The sequence below is a fragment of the Bombyx mori genome, chromosome 17, assembly GCF_030269925.1.
Source record: "Bombyx mori chromosome 17, ASM3026992v2".
Lineage (NCBI taxonomy): Eukaryota > Metazoa > Arthropoda > Insecta > Lepidoptera > Bombycidae > Bombyx > Bombyx mori.
The window spans coordinates 6,757,715-6,775,566 of NC_085123.1; the positions used below are offsets into that span (position 1 = coordinate 6,757,715).

The window sequence follows — 17,852 nt, forward strand, 5'->3', positions numbered from 1 at the left end:
TAAATGCTTATAATGTTCTAAAGTTTTAGCTTCTAATAATTTTTGCCATTAATTCAAGATCGGTCAATATTAGTTGATGTCGATTTTGATGAACAGATATTTAGATTTATCTAACGTAGTTAAATACGCTAGACTATACCTACTATTTAACTATTATGAACTGTTTAAAAGTACAACTTTTGTATAACATTTTATAAACCAATATGTAGAATATCCGAATGTTTAATTCTATACTTTTTTTATTTAGATCCGAAATGACTATTGTCAATATGAAAAATAAAAATAACATTTTTCTTTTAAATGAGCCTCTCCCATTCTCAAAAATTTAATGCTCACGTAACTTATCTTATTTGTCGTGAATTCCTCAAGGTATGCTGTAAGTCCAAATGTCACTTTGCATATTTTAAATATTAACGGCGTTATCGTTCTGCGGTATTGTAAGGGTTGCCAGATGTCTGATTGTAAATTAATTTCGAATTTTAAACAAACGACCTCTATAAATTTCGTTCGATTACAGAAATAGTTTACAGTTTGGAAAGAATACAAAAAAAATGCTAATATTATCTTTTTATTTGCACTTAATTACAACAATAGTAAATAAAGTATTTTGATATTTGGCGTTGTTTTGGACAGCAAATTCAGAACTTATGAATCTATTGTAGTAATTCGTGACCATACGTTAAGTGTTTATTTCATTACAAAAATTGATACCTGCCTGCGGGATTCAAACACAGTCGGATCGCTCGACACAAGAACACCAGTCGTCTTATCCTTTAGGCCGCGACGACATAGCGACAATTGAGGCTTCATAGCCATAGACGCAGATATGAGAGAGGCATTACTGAAGTCTTCAGAACTCGAAAGAATCAGAATCAGAATGTAATTTTAAATGTTATTAATAGAAAACTATCCGTCTTAATGGCATGTCTGTATCTAAAAAACCTGAATAAGTACAGTATTTTCTTTTCATAGACTAAAAAAATATGTTCGATAATTTATAATAATATTTAATATTTCATATAGTACTATTGTTTGCATTGAGCGTATACTGTGAAAATTTTGCGTATGATAATATTAATTTACAAGCATATGAATTAAATGCAATATTAACTAATCAGAATCCATAAAATGTGACATTCATAATTCAAGATCCTATAATATATCGACATTTTTTGATTGATATATTCCCTCATAAGTTTTATTATAATATGTTCTAAAAACATGTCCACTAGAATGTAAGAAAACGCCAGTTTCTAGGTGATGCAAGTACATATATAGTTCAAATAATTTCACTCACATATTTGATGTGGATTTTGATTCGTTAATTATTCGACTGAAATATTGTTATTTGAATGTAGAATACTAAAATGTATATTTTTAATGAAATTCAGTATTTCCAACTAATAAATGCTAGTCCGTATATTCCAAAATATTTTGTTTCACTTGTAAGTTGTGTTAGGTGTATATTATTGAAATGTTATTATAAATATTGATCTAATATCCTTCCCCTATGTTTGTTTTATTTACCTACTATCATTATCCATGGCTTTTAGACGGGATTACTGTTGTGTTCGAAACAAAATCATTTAAAAACCCAATCCGAGTGGTGTGCGTAGTTAAAACTAGTTTTACGATTTAATCTCGCCTTCATTCGTGTCATAGTATTTCACTTGAATACTATATAATTTTCGTGGGCATGGACGTATAATGTTCTTTCTTTTTTTTTTTTAAGTATGGCAATTGGCTTCTTGCGATGATATATTTGTCAGTATCAAGTTTATATATATATATAATTTTTATATAATAATATATAATATATATATAAATTTATATATAATAAATACATACATAAATATTCTGTTATATGAAAAATGATATTTTATGGAATTAAATGAGATAAAGTAGATTTATTTGAGACTAATCAATTGCGGTCAAATTGATTGAAACGAGATGATATGGAATGAAATAAAGGCTCAGTAAAATGGTGTTTATTTACAGAGTTACTTCAGTAAACTTTTTAGTAAGAACCAGTGAAAACACGTCCAGCGCCTTTGTTCCATCTTCCCACATTCGTGCACTTTACTGATGCAAAATGGCTAATAAACCACCATTGTTACACGTTTGATGCTGAAGAAATAGTAAATTATCAAAATGAAACAATTCACCCAACTTCGCTCCTCGCGTTCCCGCCAAAAACGCGTTGACATTTGAATATTGCGCTAAACATCGTATATTTTTCAATAAGAACTATCTCTAGACTTTTAAGTTTAATTTCTAGAAGAATGAATTGCACAAATAAAAATATTGGTTCGTCGGGAATATTATATTGACAATAACAAACGCGAGTTTAAACCGTAAAAGCAGTTTTAATTTTAACACCAATAATGTCAACTGTTATTTAACAAGAAGAGACTGACCCGTTCCCTATTCAATTAAAAATAAAATGTGTTTGAATATAGACTTTCATTACAATTTATTCGTCACATTTAAAACATTATTATATTGCCATTCAACACAGGCTCGTCCCTTAACCCCATTAATATCGACTGTAGACCATCTCTCGTAAAACTTTGACGTTCTCTCTTTTCCGATGTAAAATACGTCTTCGTCGTCAACTTGGACCTTCACCGTGTAAATATCACCTCCTGAAAATATAAAACATAATATAATATTTCTAGAAAAGTGTCGTTTACTAAAATTACTGAATACGGCCTATTCTAGCCCGCGCGGGTAATTAACATGACCATTCCACCATTGGGACATCGACGCTGACTGGCGAGATCCACGGTGTGATGTAAATGGGCTCTGTTAACCATTTAGCACCGGATGGGTGGCGAGCTTGTTATATGCATATAGCAATAAAAACAACTGATGAAAACAAACAAACAAAAACCTGCTCTATATCTACCTACTGGTATGTACGTTAATACGTGGTAAAAAGAGCGTTATTAATAGCTTAAAAAAGGATAGACACGTTTTATTCAGCTCATATTTCGAGACCAATTAAAACCCATGTCGCTCAATAACCCGTTTTCGTATTACCTAAGGGTAAAGCAGAAATAAATTTTATTCGTGTTACATTGCGTCCAATTTTTGGGTTAGGAATCATTAAAATTATCACTTTTCGGGTTTGACTCCGATACACAGCTAATATCATCATCATCAACCTAGGTACGATCGTCAACAGTTCGACATCGCCATATTGATACACATACCGGATAAAATAATTCGCTTGGTAGAGACGACTTCTTTATAGGTTCGAAATGTTTTGGCACTTCCAAAACAATGTTCACACCGACAAGGGATCTTTCTTCTTGGGGATATGCAAAGTTTGCGAAGGTTACTCTCGCTGTTTAACTCTCTTAGGACTTAAAGATCAGGGTTAATGCCCCGACTGTTAGGTTTCCTCGTTCATAAAGATTATTTTTCGTTTATTTTAATGGGGTTTAAATAATACAAACCGGCTTTGAACATAAATCCGTAATCCTTAGGCAAAGTCTGCATTTCTCCGTGTTGGTACAGCTGGAAGTCACACCATTCAACAGGGAAGACAGCTTGATCTGACTTACGGCAATAGTACCCAATTGTGAGACTAAAATAGAAGTGCAGAAAAATATTTGAAAGTGTTCTTTTTTAATTACTGTTATTAGAATTTATTAAGTCTGCGTGGAATGTGAAGACCATCTAGATGGTCTTCACATTCTATATCTAGATATTTCAGCCGCGATCTAGATATTTCAATATCTAGATATTTCAGCCGCGAAGCAGTCGTTTGTTTCAATTGAAAGAGTTAATATGGAATATAGCAGTTATACAATTGAAGCTTGGACCTCGTGTCTGGAGTAGACATTTACGTTTGCGAGGACTATAGACTCATGTATCCCTGTAACACTGAGGCGCCATGAGCAATACAATAAGTTCGTGTTGATCAAACTGCATATAAACACTAACTCGATTAACAGATAGGTATTTTTAAATCGTATAACACAATATTATTGCGATCTTAAAGCAACTGAAATGCGTCCTCGGTGCTGCTATTGTCCTTGACCGACCGCGACCATTCAGTAGCATGTAGGCCGGACATCCGTCTGACTTCGAAGGTAAATGGTACCGAATAAAAAACACATACTTATTATGTACTTACTGAGACAGAATAGCCGGCTGTGAAACACTTCCTATGGCCATACAGTCGCCGTTATCAAGAAATATAAAATGGTAGACGTATCGATGGAACGTGCGCCAGTCGCGAAATGGTCCTGAAAATAAACTAATGTAGGTAAATTTTTATATTTTTAATGAATGTAAAAATGACTATATCAATATAAAAGTGTATGTAAATACGTATGGTTTCTAAATGAGCACTATATTTAAAAACGCTTTGACTGAGGTCGGCGACGAATAACACCTGGCTATAGAAACAATTTAACATCGGTGTCAAAAGTTAGCTCATCTAAGTATGGAATGGGATCGTTTGCCTACGTTTGCCGCTAGGGGCGCTGTTCCAACTGCATACAAAATTGGGCTAACTCGTACGCTATCCAGAACGTTAAAAAACCCGCACTAATCATACAGATGAGTTGTGGTGTCGTTCGTCTATAGAAAGACCTAATATTGTACACGTACCAAAGCTATGATCTCTAACTGCGGGCATATTCAGTTCGTATTGTTTACCGTCAACTTTTACAATCCCTGTAATTACGCCCATTTGTTCGTAATGTGTTTGATGCAACCTGCAAACAAGGCACTTTTAAATGGATGGTGGACGAGTTCACAGCCCACCTGGTGTTAAGTGGTTACCGGAGCCCATAGACATCCACAATGTAAATGCGCCACCCACCTTGAGATATAAGTTCTAAGGTCTCAAGTATAGTTACAACGGCTGCCCCACCCTTCAAGCCGAAACGCATTACTGCTTCACGGCAGTAATAGGCAGGGTGGTACCAACCGTGCGGACTCACAAGAGGTCCTACCACCTATGAAATATCTTGAATTAAAGTTCTTCTCTTGAAATTAATCTTATCTTGCATTAAAGTTGCTGTTGGATATAGAAACAGATTCAATACAAAAATACAAATTTATTCCGGATCCCTATTAAGCTAATCAATTGTAATACATAACTGAAAAGTGTAATATCTGATCTTTATAACAAAACCTATATTGACAAAAATATATAATTTTTTTTTTTTTTTTTTATTGCTTAGATGGATGGACGAGCTCACAGCCCACCTGGTGTTAAGTGGTTACTGGAGCCCATAGACATCCACAATGTAAATGCGCCACCCACCTTGAGATATAAGTTCTAAGGTCTCAAGTATAGTTACAACGGCTGCCCCACCCTTCAAACCGAAACGCATTACTGCTTCACGGCAGTAATAGGCAGGGTGGTACCAACCGCGCGGACTCACAAGAGGTCCTACCACCTATGAAATATCTTGAATTGAAGTTCTTCTCTTGAATTAAATCTTATCTTGAATTAAAGTTGCTGTTTGATATAGAAATAGATTCAATACAAAAATACAAATTTATTCCGGATCCCTATTAAGCTAATCAATTATAATAACTGAAAAGTGTAATATCTGATCTTTATAACAAAACCTATATTGACAAAAATACCTATATATTATCTCAGTTGCTTCTGTTGAAGTCACTATGTACCTAAAACAGTACGAATTGATTTCAAAGATTACTTTTAAAATTACTTTTTTAGCAGTTTAAAATAATCCTGCGACCACGATTCCCTCGCCATGTCGGTAGCCATACTGTATGGCGCCATATGTGAGTCATAATTGAAATGAGGCCATTGTGCACTCCATGTTAGAGATAGTTCAACAGTTAGGTAATCTTCAGGATAGCTTTTTTGTCTGAAATAAAAAACAGCTTATTTACTGCTCAATTCAAGCTTTATACACTTTGTGTGTTCGCGGGTTTTCAATGATTAGTAAAATAGCTTTTTCGCGAAAAAGAGACGGAAATTCGCATTAATAACGAATACAGTGATAGATCATCCATAATAGAGTTCATCTATACTACCTAGAACTACTGCATTCACCCACAGTACAATTCCAGAGATTTTTTTGGCACGTACCATCCGGCTTGATAAATAATCTCCCCTCTATGGTGTTTCCCGAGCGATATGACATGTTCTTTTTCAAGCGAGGCTTGTGGAGAGTACTTTACGGTAGGCAGCAGGTTGGCTCTGCCCCTAGCATTTCTGACGTCCATGAGCGACGGTAACCACTCACCATCAGGTGGGCCGTAAGCCCGTCTGCCTACTAGGACTATAAATAAACTTCTGAAGACGTCGTGGCCTATAGGTTAAAACATCCGGTGGATTCGTATGTAGCGATTGGTGTTCGAATCCCACCGGCAGGTAGGTACCAATATTTCCAATGAAATACGTACTTAACAAATGTTCACGATTGACTTCCACGGTGAGGAAATAACATCGTGTAATAAAAATCAAACCCGAAAAATAATAGTTTGCGTAATAACTGATGGTAGGACGTCTTGTGAGTCCGCAAGGGTAGGTACCACCACCCTGCTTATTTCTGCCGTGAAGCAGTAATACGTTTCGGTTTGAAGGGCGGAACAGCCGTTGTACTGTTAAAATTGAAACCTTACAACTCATGTCTCAAGGCGGTTAGCGGCATTTACGTTGTAGATGTCTATGGGCTCCGGTAACTTAACACAAGGTGGACCGTGAGCTCGTCCACCCATCTAAGCAATAATAACAAAAAACTCCCCCCTGAATAGAGCTTTTTATATTGTCGACAATTACAGTTTTAAGCGCTGGAACTACGTAGAGAACTTAAATCTGTGTAGTTGTTAATATATTAGAAGTCCCAGGAATTGTGTAAGAGAAATAGTCCGGTCATATTTTTACTACGGAATTCTACCCGCACAGTTTAGGCGCATTTTCTGGAACACACATACACAGGGCGTACATTTTAAAATATTATTTGCCTATACCTCTACCCTTGGACTTGCCGCTACCTATAAACAGCTACCACATACGATCAAGAGCATTCGTTATGTGAATCACGTTGAATATGACATAATACTCGCTCTTCCCAAAAACAACTATCTAAACATGCGGTCACCTCTGTTGTGTCGGCACTACGACTTCATCCATCGCTATTTTAGATGATTCTTAAGGACTAAGTCACGACTACTTGGTAAGAGAAGAAGGACCTGAAGGAGAAGAAGAAATCTTCGCATGTAAACTTAAAGGCAACGTGTTTTTCATGTTTTTTGTTTGTCTTAATTGTATGCGTAATATAAGTCAATAAAGTCAATGACATTATAGTCTACTATCCGATTAATAGAAGGATAGGTTAATTTAGTTGTTGTAATTTGAACAATAATCTCTATATTATTTATTGTTCTTACTTCATAGATCCATTGTAAGTCAGTTTCCAAGTTCGCATTGGTATGAAATTGTGAACTTCTATTCCATTTACTTTATATTCGCCTCCTTCTGATTCAGTTTGTTTCAAGCAAGTATCTGGCAAATTTGGCGATAGAAGAAGCTCTTCACTATTTAACTAAAAATTTATATGAAGTTATTATAAATGATAATCTCGCCAGTTACTCGCTTATAAGGCGTTATTTAAGCCAGTACGGGTAGGTACCACCATCTTGTTGCTTCGAATGAGTCATGCGTTCCCGTTTGAAGGGTGAGATAGCTGTTTTACAATGCAAGTGAGATTGCAACCTCAGGTCTCAAGGTCAGTGACAGTTTTCACATGATATTGTCTATGGGCTCTGGCAACCACTTTACAGCGCATAGGTTGTGATCTTGTTCACCAGTCAAAGCCATAAAGAAACATTAAATCAATGAGTCTAATTCAAAGCCTATTTCAAAGATAGAATGGAAGTCAAATTAAATTTTATCATACTTTCAAGTATAGAAATGCATCACAGATATTTTGAGGTCTTCTAGCAACTCCACAAATCACAGCATCGCCTTCTCGCGACATTCCGTTGAAATAAACCGCGTCTATTGCCTGAAATAGATTGATACATGTTTATAATCAGAAAGAGGCGTTACATTTAACGAGCAGAGAGGTTTCCCTCAGAAATAGAAACCTCAGACTGTAACAGAAACCTCAGACTGTAACTATATTAAGCAGCCTTTTATAATGTTTAGCTGTAGGTATTAATGTGTTTTAGCTAATTACCTTCGGTGGATGTGATGGTTCTAGTAGGTGGTTTTAAATAATGTACACTCCGTACACCAACACAAACAGTTTATTTAATCACATACACACACAAGAAGTTTAAGCAACTGAAATTATCCGAAAAAACAAATACTTTTGTCCGAAACCAATGGTTCGTCAATATATTCGCAGCAGTGTAGTTCATTCAAATCTTTCAACTAACTGCCCTCAACTGGCTCACACATTACACCAATCTCGATCGCATGACGTAGAATTGTCCGTTTCCATTACGTCGTCGCGTCGTCCGGCAGACTCGTATCGTAACGTACATAACGTAAAAGTATTTTGTTGTGTGAATGTATATAGTACATGTATATATTATTGTTATTGTTATGTTATATTGTTGTATATATTATGTGTGTTGTGTAATTTATATATAGTAAATTAATATATATTATATATATATTTATATATATATATATATCTCTCATGTTTATATATTGTATATTATTGAATCCAAAATAATATTTAATAGTTATGTGGAGTAAGCCCACAAATGTAATGTATTTACCTGATGTAAAAATAGACTATAACGGGTGGAATGGCGTATTGTGAGCCCGCATGAGTAATTACCACCAACTTGCCGTTTTCTGCTGCGAAGCAGTAATGCGTTCTGTGTGCTTGGTTCGAGTTTTTTGACGTTCTCGATAGCGTAAAAGTGAACTCAAATTTGTATGCAGTTGGAACAGCGCCCCTAGCGGCAAACGTAGGCTAACGCTCCAACTCCATACAAATTTGAGTTAACTTTTACGCTATACAGTGTGCATAGTGCGAGTTTTTTAACGTTCTCGATAGCGTAAAAGTTAGCTCATATTTGTATGGAATGGGATCGTTTGCCTACGTTTGCCGCTAGGGGCGCTATTCCAACTGCATAGAAAATTGGGCTAACTTTTACGCTATCGAGAACGTTAAAAACACACTAAGTACACAGAACTTTAAAAAAGGCGCTGAGCACTGGTTCGAAGGGTAGGACAGTCATTAAACTATGCAATAGAAACTTAGACCTCACGTCTTAAAATGTATTATCGCCTTCACGTAGTAATATAGTAAATGGCCTCCAGAAACAATTTAAAATCATGTGGACCGTGAACTCACCCGTCAACATAATAATAAAAAATTCGTACCGATCATTAATGTAATCTATTCCAAAATTGTTATTTTACGGTAGAATCTCTAGACACACCTATGACAACTAGTTACATACGCGGGCGCAGGGTTTGAACTTGTCAATATTTAGAGTACACAGCTGAAATTATGATGTCGCAAAATAATAGAGTTTACATACTAACGGATTACTGCCGAGACAATACTTCTGTTCCAATTTTTTATCTTCTTCATGCACACGAATGTTTCCGTCTCCACTTTTGCCAACCTCAACGGCATGTTCGCGTTTCAAATACTTCAAGAACTAAAATCATAGTTACAGTAATAAATTACGAACGCCCTTAGAGCATCGAGTACATTCTGAGTGAAACAGACTTTTACATTTATAAATAAATTATTGTTTTACTAATTTATTACAAACTAGCTGACCCGGCAGACTTCGTAGTGCCTCAATCGAAAAATAAAAGACTTCGTCCGACGAGGGACACATCAAAGAGAATTTTGTTTTCTCTTTGATGTGATGATTGTTATTTTTATTTCATTCCAAGCATTTTCATATTTATTTACCTTTTAAGTTTTCTCTGGACTTCACAAATAATTCAAGACCAAAATTAGCCAAATCGGTCGAGCCGTTCTCGAATTTTAGCGTGACTAACGAACAGCAATTAATTTTTAGAGATAATTCTTTTCATCAAAAATTTTGTACTTTTAAAATATCCAATTTTTGCATTTGAGAAATTGTTTTTATGTAAAATTTAAAGCATATGTACCTTTCGCATGTGTCTAAGAAAAGAGACTGATACCGAAGCGTACTATATGGTACAAATATTACTTATTCCATCTTTAATAAAGTAATAACGTAGTAGAAGTATAAAATAAAAAGTAAGAATAAATTATATAGCCTTATAGTTTATATTAACTTCATTCATACAATTTTGTGATGTATGTAGTGTAAATTCCGTGTTGCCTTTAATATTGACAGTCTGTTCCGAAAAAAAGCGGCCAAACACCATTTACCTAAATTAACCAAAATGCTTCTACTAAAGAATGTTATTCTTTATTAGGTATTTGTCTATTAATTAATAGAGAAATGTTTATACATAGAATTTATTAAATTTTGTGGATCTACTCACAAAGTACATTAGTTAACCAAACTAAACTTACTTGTCTAACGCGCAAAATTGTATACATAAATATGAATTTTGGCCAAAAAAGTTTGTTCTTCTGTTGATAAATACCAAATATTGCCGGCTTCCTTTTTTTATTCAAAAAACGAAATACTTCCACAATTAAAGCAGAAATAAGCGTAGAAATAATTAAGGTTAACATTGTCACTGATTTTATAAACTGTTGCTAACAATATAGTTGTTACTAAGTATATAATTTTGTGTTATAATTATCGTTATCAACACAGAAACGAAAAATTGAAAGTCTACGATTCCGTCAGACCTAATTTATCTTATCATTTTCATTGATTAACCGTGATTAAACGAACGGTACCTATTACCCACACACTATAAAAAATTACGACACTCCGACCTTATGTCGTAGGCCAAGTGGCAGTATTTCTTTGTCTATTTGAAGTAATAAAGCTGTTCACTCCAATTTTATTCATTTATTTAGGGCACAGATTCCTGAACGATCTTACGGCCCAATTGGATGTTGCCAACATGACGTGAATGTTGCTACCACACCAAGAATTTTTCCTAACGTAACCTATTAAGTGTCCAAGGGAGCTGTTAACAAGCTCGGAGCAATTTTTTTCTGGTCCATAGTTAGCAGTAGTCCATAGCGAATAGTTAAAATTGCTATTAGGTAGTTAAAATTTATAACTAGACATACAAGAACAATGTCAATAAAAATTGCTCTCTACTTGTACGAAATAAAATTAAATATGGTACGTACTTTATAACTTGTTGGACAGATAGAAAACATCTGACAAAAAACTATCAGTATTGAAAATAAATTTGTCAGGTGTACTGAGCGGAATATAGACAATAGCTTTTGGAAAATGTTTTCCGCTTTGTCAAAAGTATATATAAAATTGAAATCGTTAAAATAATAGACAAAAGAAAAATTAGAGACAAACTTTATTAGCAGTTTACAGACGAAAAATCTTAAGTTAATTTATAAACATATAGCTTTACAGTTACTCTGCAGTAGCCAACAAATGTTTGTGAACGCATTCCTCTTTGTTAATGAGATGTGTTGTTTTATTGACAAGTTGCATCAATGTGTTCAGATTGTTCGACCATTCGTTGAGACGATCTGACGCGTCCATATTCAGGCTGTAACGAAAATCATAGAGTTATGTCACACTTTTTTTATTATAGTTTCTCAGATTAAAATTCATCATCACCATCATTATCAGCCTATAGCAGTCCACTGCTGAACATAGGCCCAAAAAAAGGGCCTGTATATGTATATACTTTGATGTCGTTGTGGCCTAACGGATAAGACGTCCGGTGCATTCGTGTTGAAGCGATGCACCGGTGTTCGAATCCCGCAGGCGGGTACCAATTTTTCTAATGAAATACGTACTCAACAAATGTTCACGATTGACTTCCACGGTGAAGGAATAACATCGTGTAATAAAAATCAATCCCGCAAAATTATAATTTGCGTAATCACTGGTGGTAGGACCTCTTGTGAGTCCGCACGGGTAGGTACCACCACCCCGCCTATTTCCGCCGTGAAGCAGTAATGCGTTTCGGTTCGAAGGGTGGGGCAGCCGATGTAACTATACTGAGATCTTAGAACTTATATCTCGAGGTGGGTGGCGCATTTACGTTGTAGATGTCTATGGGCTCCAGTAACCACTTAACACCAGGTGGGCTGTGAGCTCGTCCATCCATCTAAGCAATAAAAAAAAAAAAAAAAAATACACATATATGGATATATACACATTTCAGATGTTAACGAATCGTTCCCGAATATGAAGAAAAGTTATGCTCTATGTATATGGTGATTCTTTATAATAATATGATAAATAGAATACATACCTAAAGTGTACAACGCCAGCTGGACGATCGATCTTGGCTTTAACAACTGCACTCACAACAAGCTGACTCAGGGCCTCTTCTGTTTCCGTCTCGCTCAGACCAAGAAGTTCACTCATACGTTTGAGCGTGATGCGAGTATAGTACATTGACATTATGCGAATATTCTGCAATGATAAAATTACAATTCCATTTAGTTTATTGCCTTCGTAAGCAGATAAGTCAAGGTAGTCAGTGTCGTTTGTGGATGTCAGCAATGCCAAGGAAACAGCCAAGCACTTGCCTACTATTGAGGACTTTCCGCAAATTTCAAGAAAGATGTCATAGCGATTGTGAAACACTGCGGAGGGAAGTTCATTGGAAAGGCGGTTGGAGGTTTTCATACGGTACGTAGGAAAAATATATCTAGGAATGCACTTTCGATGAATGCAGAGGTTCCAGATGAATGAGCTATGAATGAACGAACTATGAATGAATGAATGAACTATGAATGAGTGAATGAATGATGAATTAACTATGAATGAACTCCACCCCAGTGGTAAGAGAAGCGATTTTAAAAGAAAATTAAGGCATCCATCCTATTCCTCACTTCGATAAAGCGGCACGACACGAGAACCCTCTCATCGTGGCCGCCGGTAACTAAATTCCTGATCCTGCGGAAAGAATGGAAAGCAGTCGACGTCGCCCAAAACACGTCATCTCGGATCCTCCCGATCCACTAACGGTGCTTCTAGATACTTCAAGCACCGGTCACCGTTCTCTTCGAACCCATCGCTTGTGACGAAGGGCTCGACGAGCAAATTAACCCTCAGACACAGCCCACTGAGTTTCTCACCGGATCTTCTCAGTGGGTCGCGTTTCCGATCCGGTGGTAGATTCTGCGAAGCACGGCTCTTGCTAGGGTTCGTGTTAGCATCGTCATCAGGTTTGAGCCCCGTGAGCTCACCTACTAGTTACGGTTACGCTGGAATAGCCTCTCTAGGCTAACCCGCAAGATTATAATTTGCGTAATTACTGGTGGTAGGACCTCTTATGAGTCCGCACGGGTAGGTACCACCGCCCCGCCTATTTCTGCCGTGAAGCAGTAATGCGTTTCGGTTTGAAGGGTGGGGCAGCCGTTGTAACTATACTTGAGACCTTAGAACTTATATCTCAAGGTGGGTGGTGCATTTACGTTGTAGATGTCTATGGGCTCCAGTAACCACTTAACACCAGGTGGGCTGTGAGCTCGTCCACACATCTAAGCAATAAAAAAAAAACAGCTTAGGTAGGAAAAAAAAACCTATTCCTCACAGCACTCTGTGGAACATATAGTACAAATCCCAAATTGAAATAAAGGCCATATATCTGCTGTTCTGTGACTTATCAGCACGAACTTAAATAGTTTTGGGTTGAAAGACTATCCGTTGGCCTGGAGGCTTTGACGAGTGGGCGAACTCGAGAGCTCAGCCTAGAAAGAAGTAGCTTCCAAAAGTGTTTTTATATTCAAACACGTGACAAAAACCATAGCGCGATTTAGAAAACCAATATCATCGCCACACATCGAAGTATTAACTGAAAATATTCTTAATTTTGTTTTTGGAAAATGACTGAGTCTTTAATAAATAAAACCATTTTTTTCCATCAAAAGCTATCCCATACCTTTATGCATGATGCCTGCACAGCCTCTACCGGTTTATTTTTACAAATTTGGGATGAGTTAGTATTTGTAGCTAGAGGTGTACGGTGTCTTGATTCGCCAATGAATACCTCAAGAGATTTTGTACATATTGTATAATCATCCGACCTCAACCTCAGCTTTAAGCATTATATTGAAACATTACAATAATGAATATCTTATAAAAATAGGTTAATGTCATACTAACATGTTCAACAACTCTGTTCTTAAGATCGTTCCAGCGTTCTTGACCCTTGTCGTCTGACGCGTCAAAGTACGGTGTGGCCCGAAGCATCTTCTCGTAAGAAGAACATAGAGTGTTCCATCTGATGATCTCAGGATTTATGAATAGACGTAACAATTCTCTGAAAGTAATAAACAGCTTAGATAGACATATGGCACACCTGGTGTCAAGTGGTAAACCGAACCCAAACACCTTAATAGCAACTTAGCTGGAAATATGAATTCAAAAATAGGCATGGTGGAGGTATTTACCCATGTGGGCTTTCAAGGCACTCTAACACCAAGTATTATGTAAATAAATATTTTCGCAATTTGATTTATATGACATTGTTTTTTGTTCCTCATGGAAGTCATTTGTGATGATATCTTAATTACCTATTTGATTACAAAATCGGTACCTCTAGCCTGCAGGACATGATTGCATGATTGCTTGATACAAATGCACCAGGTGTTTTAACTTTTGGGCCATTATAACTACAATACTCACATTCAGAGTCAGTATCTTTTTACTGGTGGTAGGACCTCTTGTGAGTCCGCACGGGTAGGTACCACCGCCCCGCCTATTTCTGCCGTGAAGCAGTAATGCGTTTCGGTTTGAAGGGTGGGGCAGCCGTTGTGACTATACTGAAACCTTAGAACTATATCTCAAGGTGTGTGGCGCATTTACGTTATAGATGTCTATGGGCTCCAGTAACCACTTAACACCAGGTGGGCTGAGAGCTCGTCCACACATATCAGCAATAAAAAAAAAAAAAAAAAAAAATATCTTTATTTACTTACTTATAATCAGGAAGTTTATCCAACTCCTTATCTTCATTTACTCTATGTGTGAGATCTGCCTGTTCATTGTCATATGGTGCCAATATAAGGAATACAACACTGCCAATAAGTGCTTCAGGGCCCCCAGCAGTTCCTAAAGCTCGGAAATGCCGACAGACTGACAGATATTGTCCATTATGCTGGTCCACAGCTATCATCAGTCGGTAAAACTTCTCTTTCAGCTCCTGAAAATAAAAATTAAATATGTATTCAAAGCAATAATTAATATTGAATTATTTGAGGGTTAAACACTTTTGTTATCCAACAAATAATATGATAGATGCAGCCTACTACTAACTATGCATGTATGTTTTTTTTTTTAAAACAGATCACGAGGAATTATGTAGTTGAAGAACTAACCTGAGTATTTTCGTCTTCAAAAAATTTTGTATTGATTTTCTTTGATATGATCTGTGTACGGACATAATCTTTGATAGCAAGACACAATCTCATCTGTTCCAGAATTAACTCAACTTTTTCCCTCTTGTCCATTGAACCATATGTCTCTACTTGAAGTTCTTGTATTATTTTTGCAGCCTCTGCTACATTGCCTTCTTCTTCTCGAATTTTGGCTAAAATATGAGTCAGTCTCGCTCTTTCAACTTCTACATAGATCTTTCCTTCTGTTATGGTTCTCAATGTTTCAATTAGTTTTATCTTTGTTTCTTTATCGGGTGTTTTGTCTACATAAGTGTAGCATTCCTGAACCATTTTAACAACAGCTTGTTTTAATTGGGATCTGGAAACATTTTAATGTAAAAAATACCTGATCATACTCAGTTTTTTTCATTTTTGAATGCTATTACTGTTTTTGAGTTTTTGAGTTATTCTGATTTTGTTTTCCTTTATTTTTTTTACATATTTATATTATAGTTATAATTATAAAAATATATTTAAATATTTTCCTATTTCCTAGTTAAAATAAATTTCACTATAGTTAATATGAAATTGAAGAACTAAGAAAGATGAATATTATGTTATATTTTTTGTGACATTTTGAGGATGTCTCAGAAATCATTGTACAAAAATAACAATACTCTCATAATTAATCATTAGAATTACACAAGCCCAAACTAAACTATATAAATTTATTTACTACCTTCTTTTGGACAAAACAACTATATGATCATTGAGAGCAGACCAGTTCTTAGCTTCAAAATATATCTGAACCACTGTCACTAGGATTCTTGAAGTGGAAACCATATCGGCACCCTGGAAATAACACCACATTATTAAATTACAAATTTACTATAAATCACTGTAGGTACTATTTATATTGAAAATTCTAGAAATAATAATATATGTATAAAATGTATTTTATTACTGAACAACTTGTGTTGTCCAGATCCAATCACAAAATAAATGCCACCGTTAACCGAATGAGGTGGAAATAACCACCATAATTAAATAATTTCTTGATAAAGTTTCCTTTGACCACATTTAAGAGTATTCAGACTAAGATTATGTTTTTGTCTCTTCATAATAATAAGAAAGTATTCATGTATATAGATAGTACTTGGCACCAACCAGCTTATACCAATAACCTTAAGCTTGCACTCCCAGTATTCTACAGCAATTTCAATCATATGGTTCATAAGTTTTCATTATGCATTTTTTTTAAAAACATGGAAAACTCTTTCAAATGTTCAATTTGATAAGAGTTACAATGAATTAGATATGGTATTATTCATTCAATTCACTATTCAACACAACACTGCTAATGATCTTATTTTATTGAAAGTATTTTTTTCGTTTTTAACCTTGCAATATTATAAACTTTAATTAATGGTAATTGGTAGTTTAAAAATAGTAACAGAAAAAGGAGTTTAGTAGAATAAGAAGATATTTAAAATTTGCTAATTAACAAGAGCAGAAAATATCAAAATTTTGTAGGGATGGTTTTATGTTAGAATTACTTTTATATTGGAAATTATTATTAGTGACTTGCAATTTTCAATCAATACAGTACTTACAGTCCTAGTCTGTTTTTCAAGAGCCAATAACTGATCGATAGCTTCTTGAATTTTGCCTTGGGCTGCCCATGATTTCCACAAGGGCAGTTTCTCATCACATGTTGCACTATAGTCCACCTTAAAATTAATAATGTTAAATTATACTATCAATTAAAGAACATATTTGACAAAACCCTAAATAGCTGATGATATTTTAAAGGTAAGTTGGCTTAGGTAAAAGTTCCAAACAGCAAAATTCTTACAATTGGTTACCGAGTAATATTTGTTCTCTGGAAAATCTACCCATTTTCTTTACCCTAAAATTGCAAAGAACAACAACACACAAATGTAATGAACGCTTATACTGTGAACACAATAGGGTTAAGTCTAGTGATGAATATAGCCTCATTTGTGAACTTACTTCCATTTTTATTATTTTTCCACTAGCATCGAGACCGCCGATATCTCCGTTTGTAGTCATTTTGAAAAACTGAAACTTAAGACATAGAATTAGACCAAGTGAGTTTTGGCAAGTGTTTATTGGTTCATTATTTTAAACATAATTACTTTATATGTTTATACCAAAACAATCTTCTGAACTCAGTAAACGTAACAATACACAAAATAATTGCCTGCGTTATAAATTCTACTAATTTATCAAATCACTATTCGTATTCCAAACCCACAAGTCACGATCTCTAAATTTTCAAAGCTTTCAAACGTCAGTGTCAATTTTTTTTTTTATTAATGGCTTAGATTTTTATTTTTTAGCCATGTGTTTATATAAAATTGTTCATTTCAATCTAAAATAATTTCGAATAGAATGAAATGAAGTTGATTACTCGGAAATTATCGTCAA

At 35.2% G+C, this 17,852-nt stretch overlaps 2 protein-coding genes across 3 annotated transcripts; both read right to left on the minus strand.

Annotated features, from left to right (window-relative positions):
- Positions 1-2,456: 2,456 nt before the first annotated feature.
- On the minus strand, positions 2,457-10,847 carry LOC101746561 (uncharacterized). The gene is made up of 9 exons (XM_012690141.4): positions 10,488-10,847; positions 9,505-9,627; positions 7,899-8,006; positions 7,390-7,544; positions 5,700-5,861; positions 4,624-4,730; positions 4,145-4,256; positions 3,462-3,592; positions 2,457-2,645 (listed from the first exon to the last, which is right to left on the minus strand). The coding sequence occupies exons 1-9, from the start codon at positions 10,650-10,652 to the stop codon at positions 2,467-2,469; spliced, it is 1,242 nt and encodes a 413-aa protein (XP_012545595.2). The 5' UTR covers positions 10,653-10,847; the 3' UTR covers positions 2,457-2,466.
- A 548-nt stretch (positions 10,848-11,395) lies between these two features.
- On the minus strand, positions 11,396-17,745 carry LOC692900 (proteasome 26S non-ATPase subunit 12). Of its 2 annotated transcripts, none has more exons than XM_012690109.4 (9): positions 17,576-17,745; positions 17,415-17,489; positions 17,015-17,131; positions 16,141-16,253; positions 15,402-15,780; positions 15,003-15,226; positions 14,188-14,344; positions 12,326-12,489; positions 11,396-11,611 (listed from the first exon to the last, which is right to left on the minus strand). In XM_012690109.4, exons 2-9 carry the CDS (start codon positions 17,472-17,474, stop codon positions 11,473-11,475), a joined length of 1,353 nt encoding a protein of 450 aa, XP_012545563.1. In that variant the 5' UTR covers positions 17,475-17,489; positions 17,576-17,745; the 3' UTR covers positions 11,396-11,472.
- Positions 17,746-17,852: the final 107 nt, after the last annotated feature.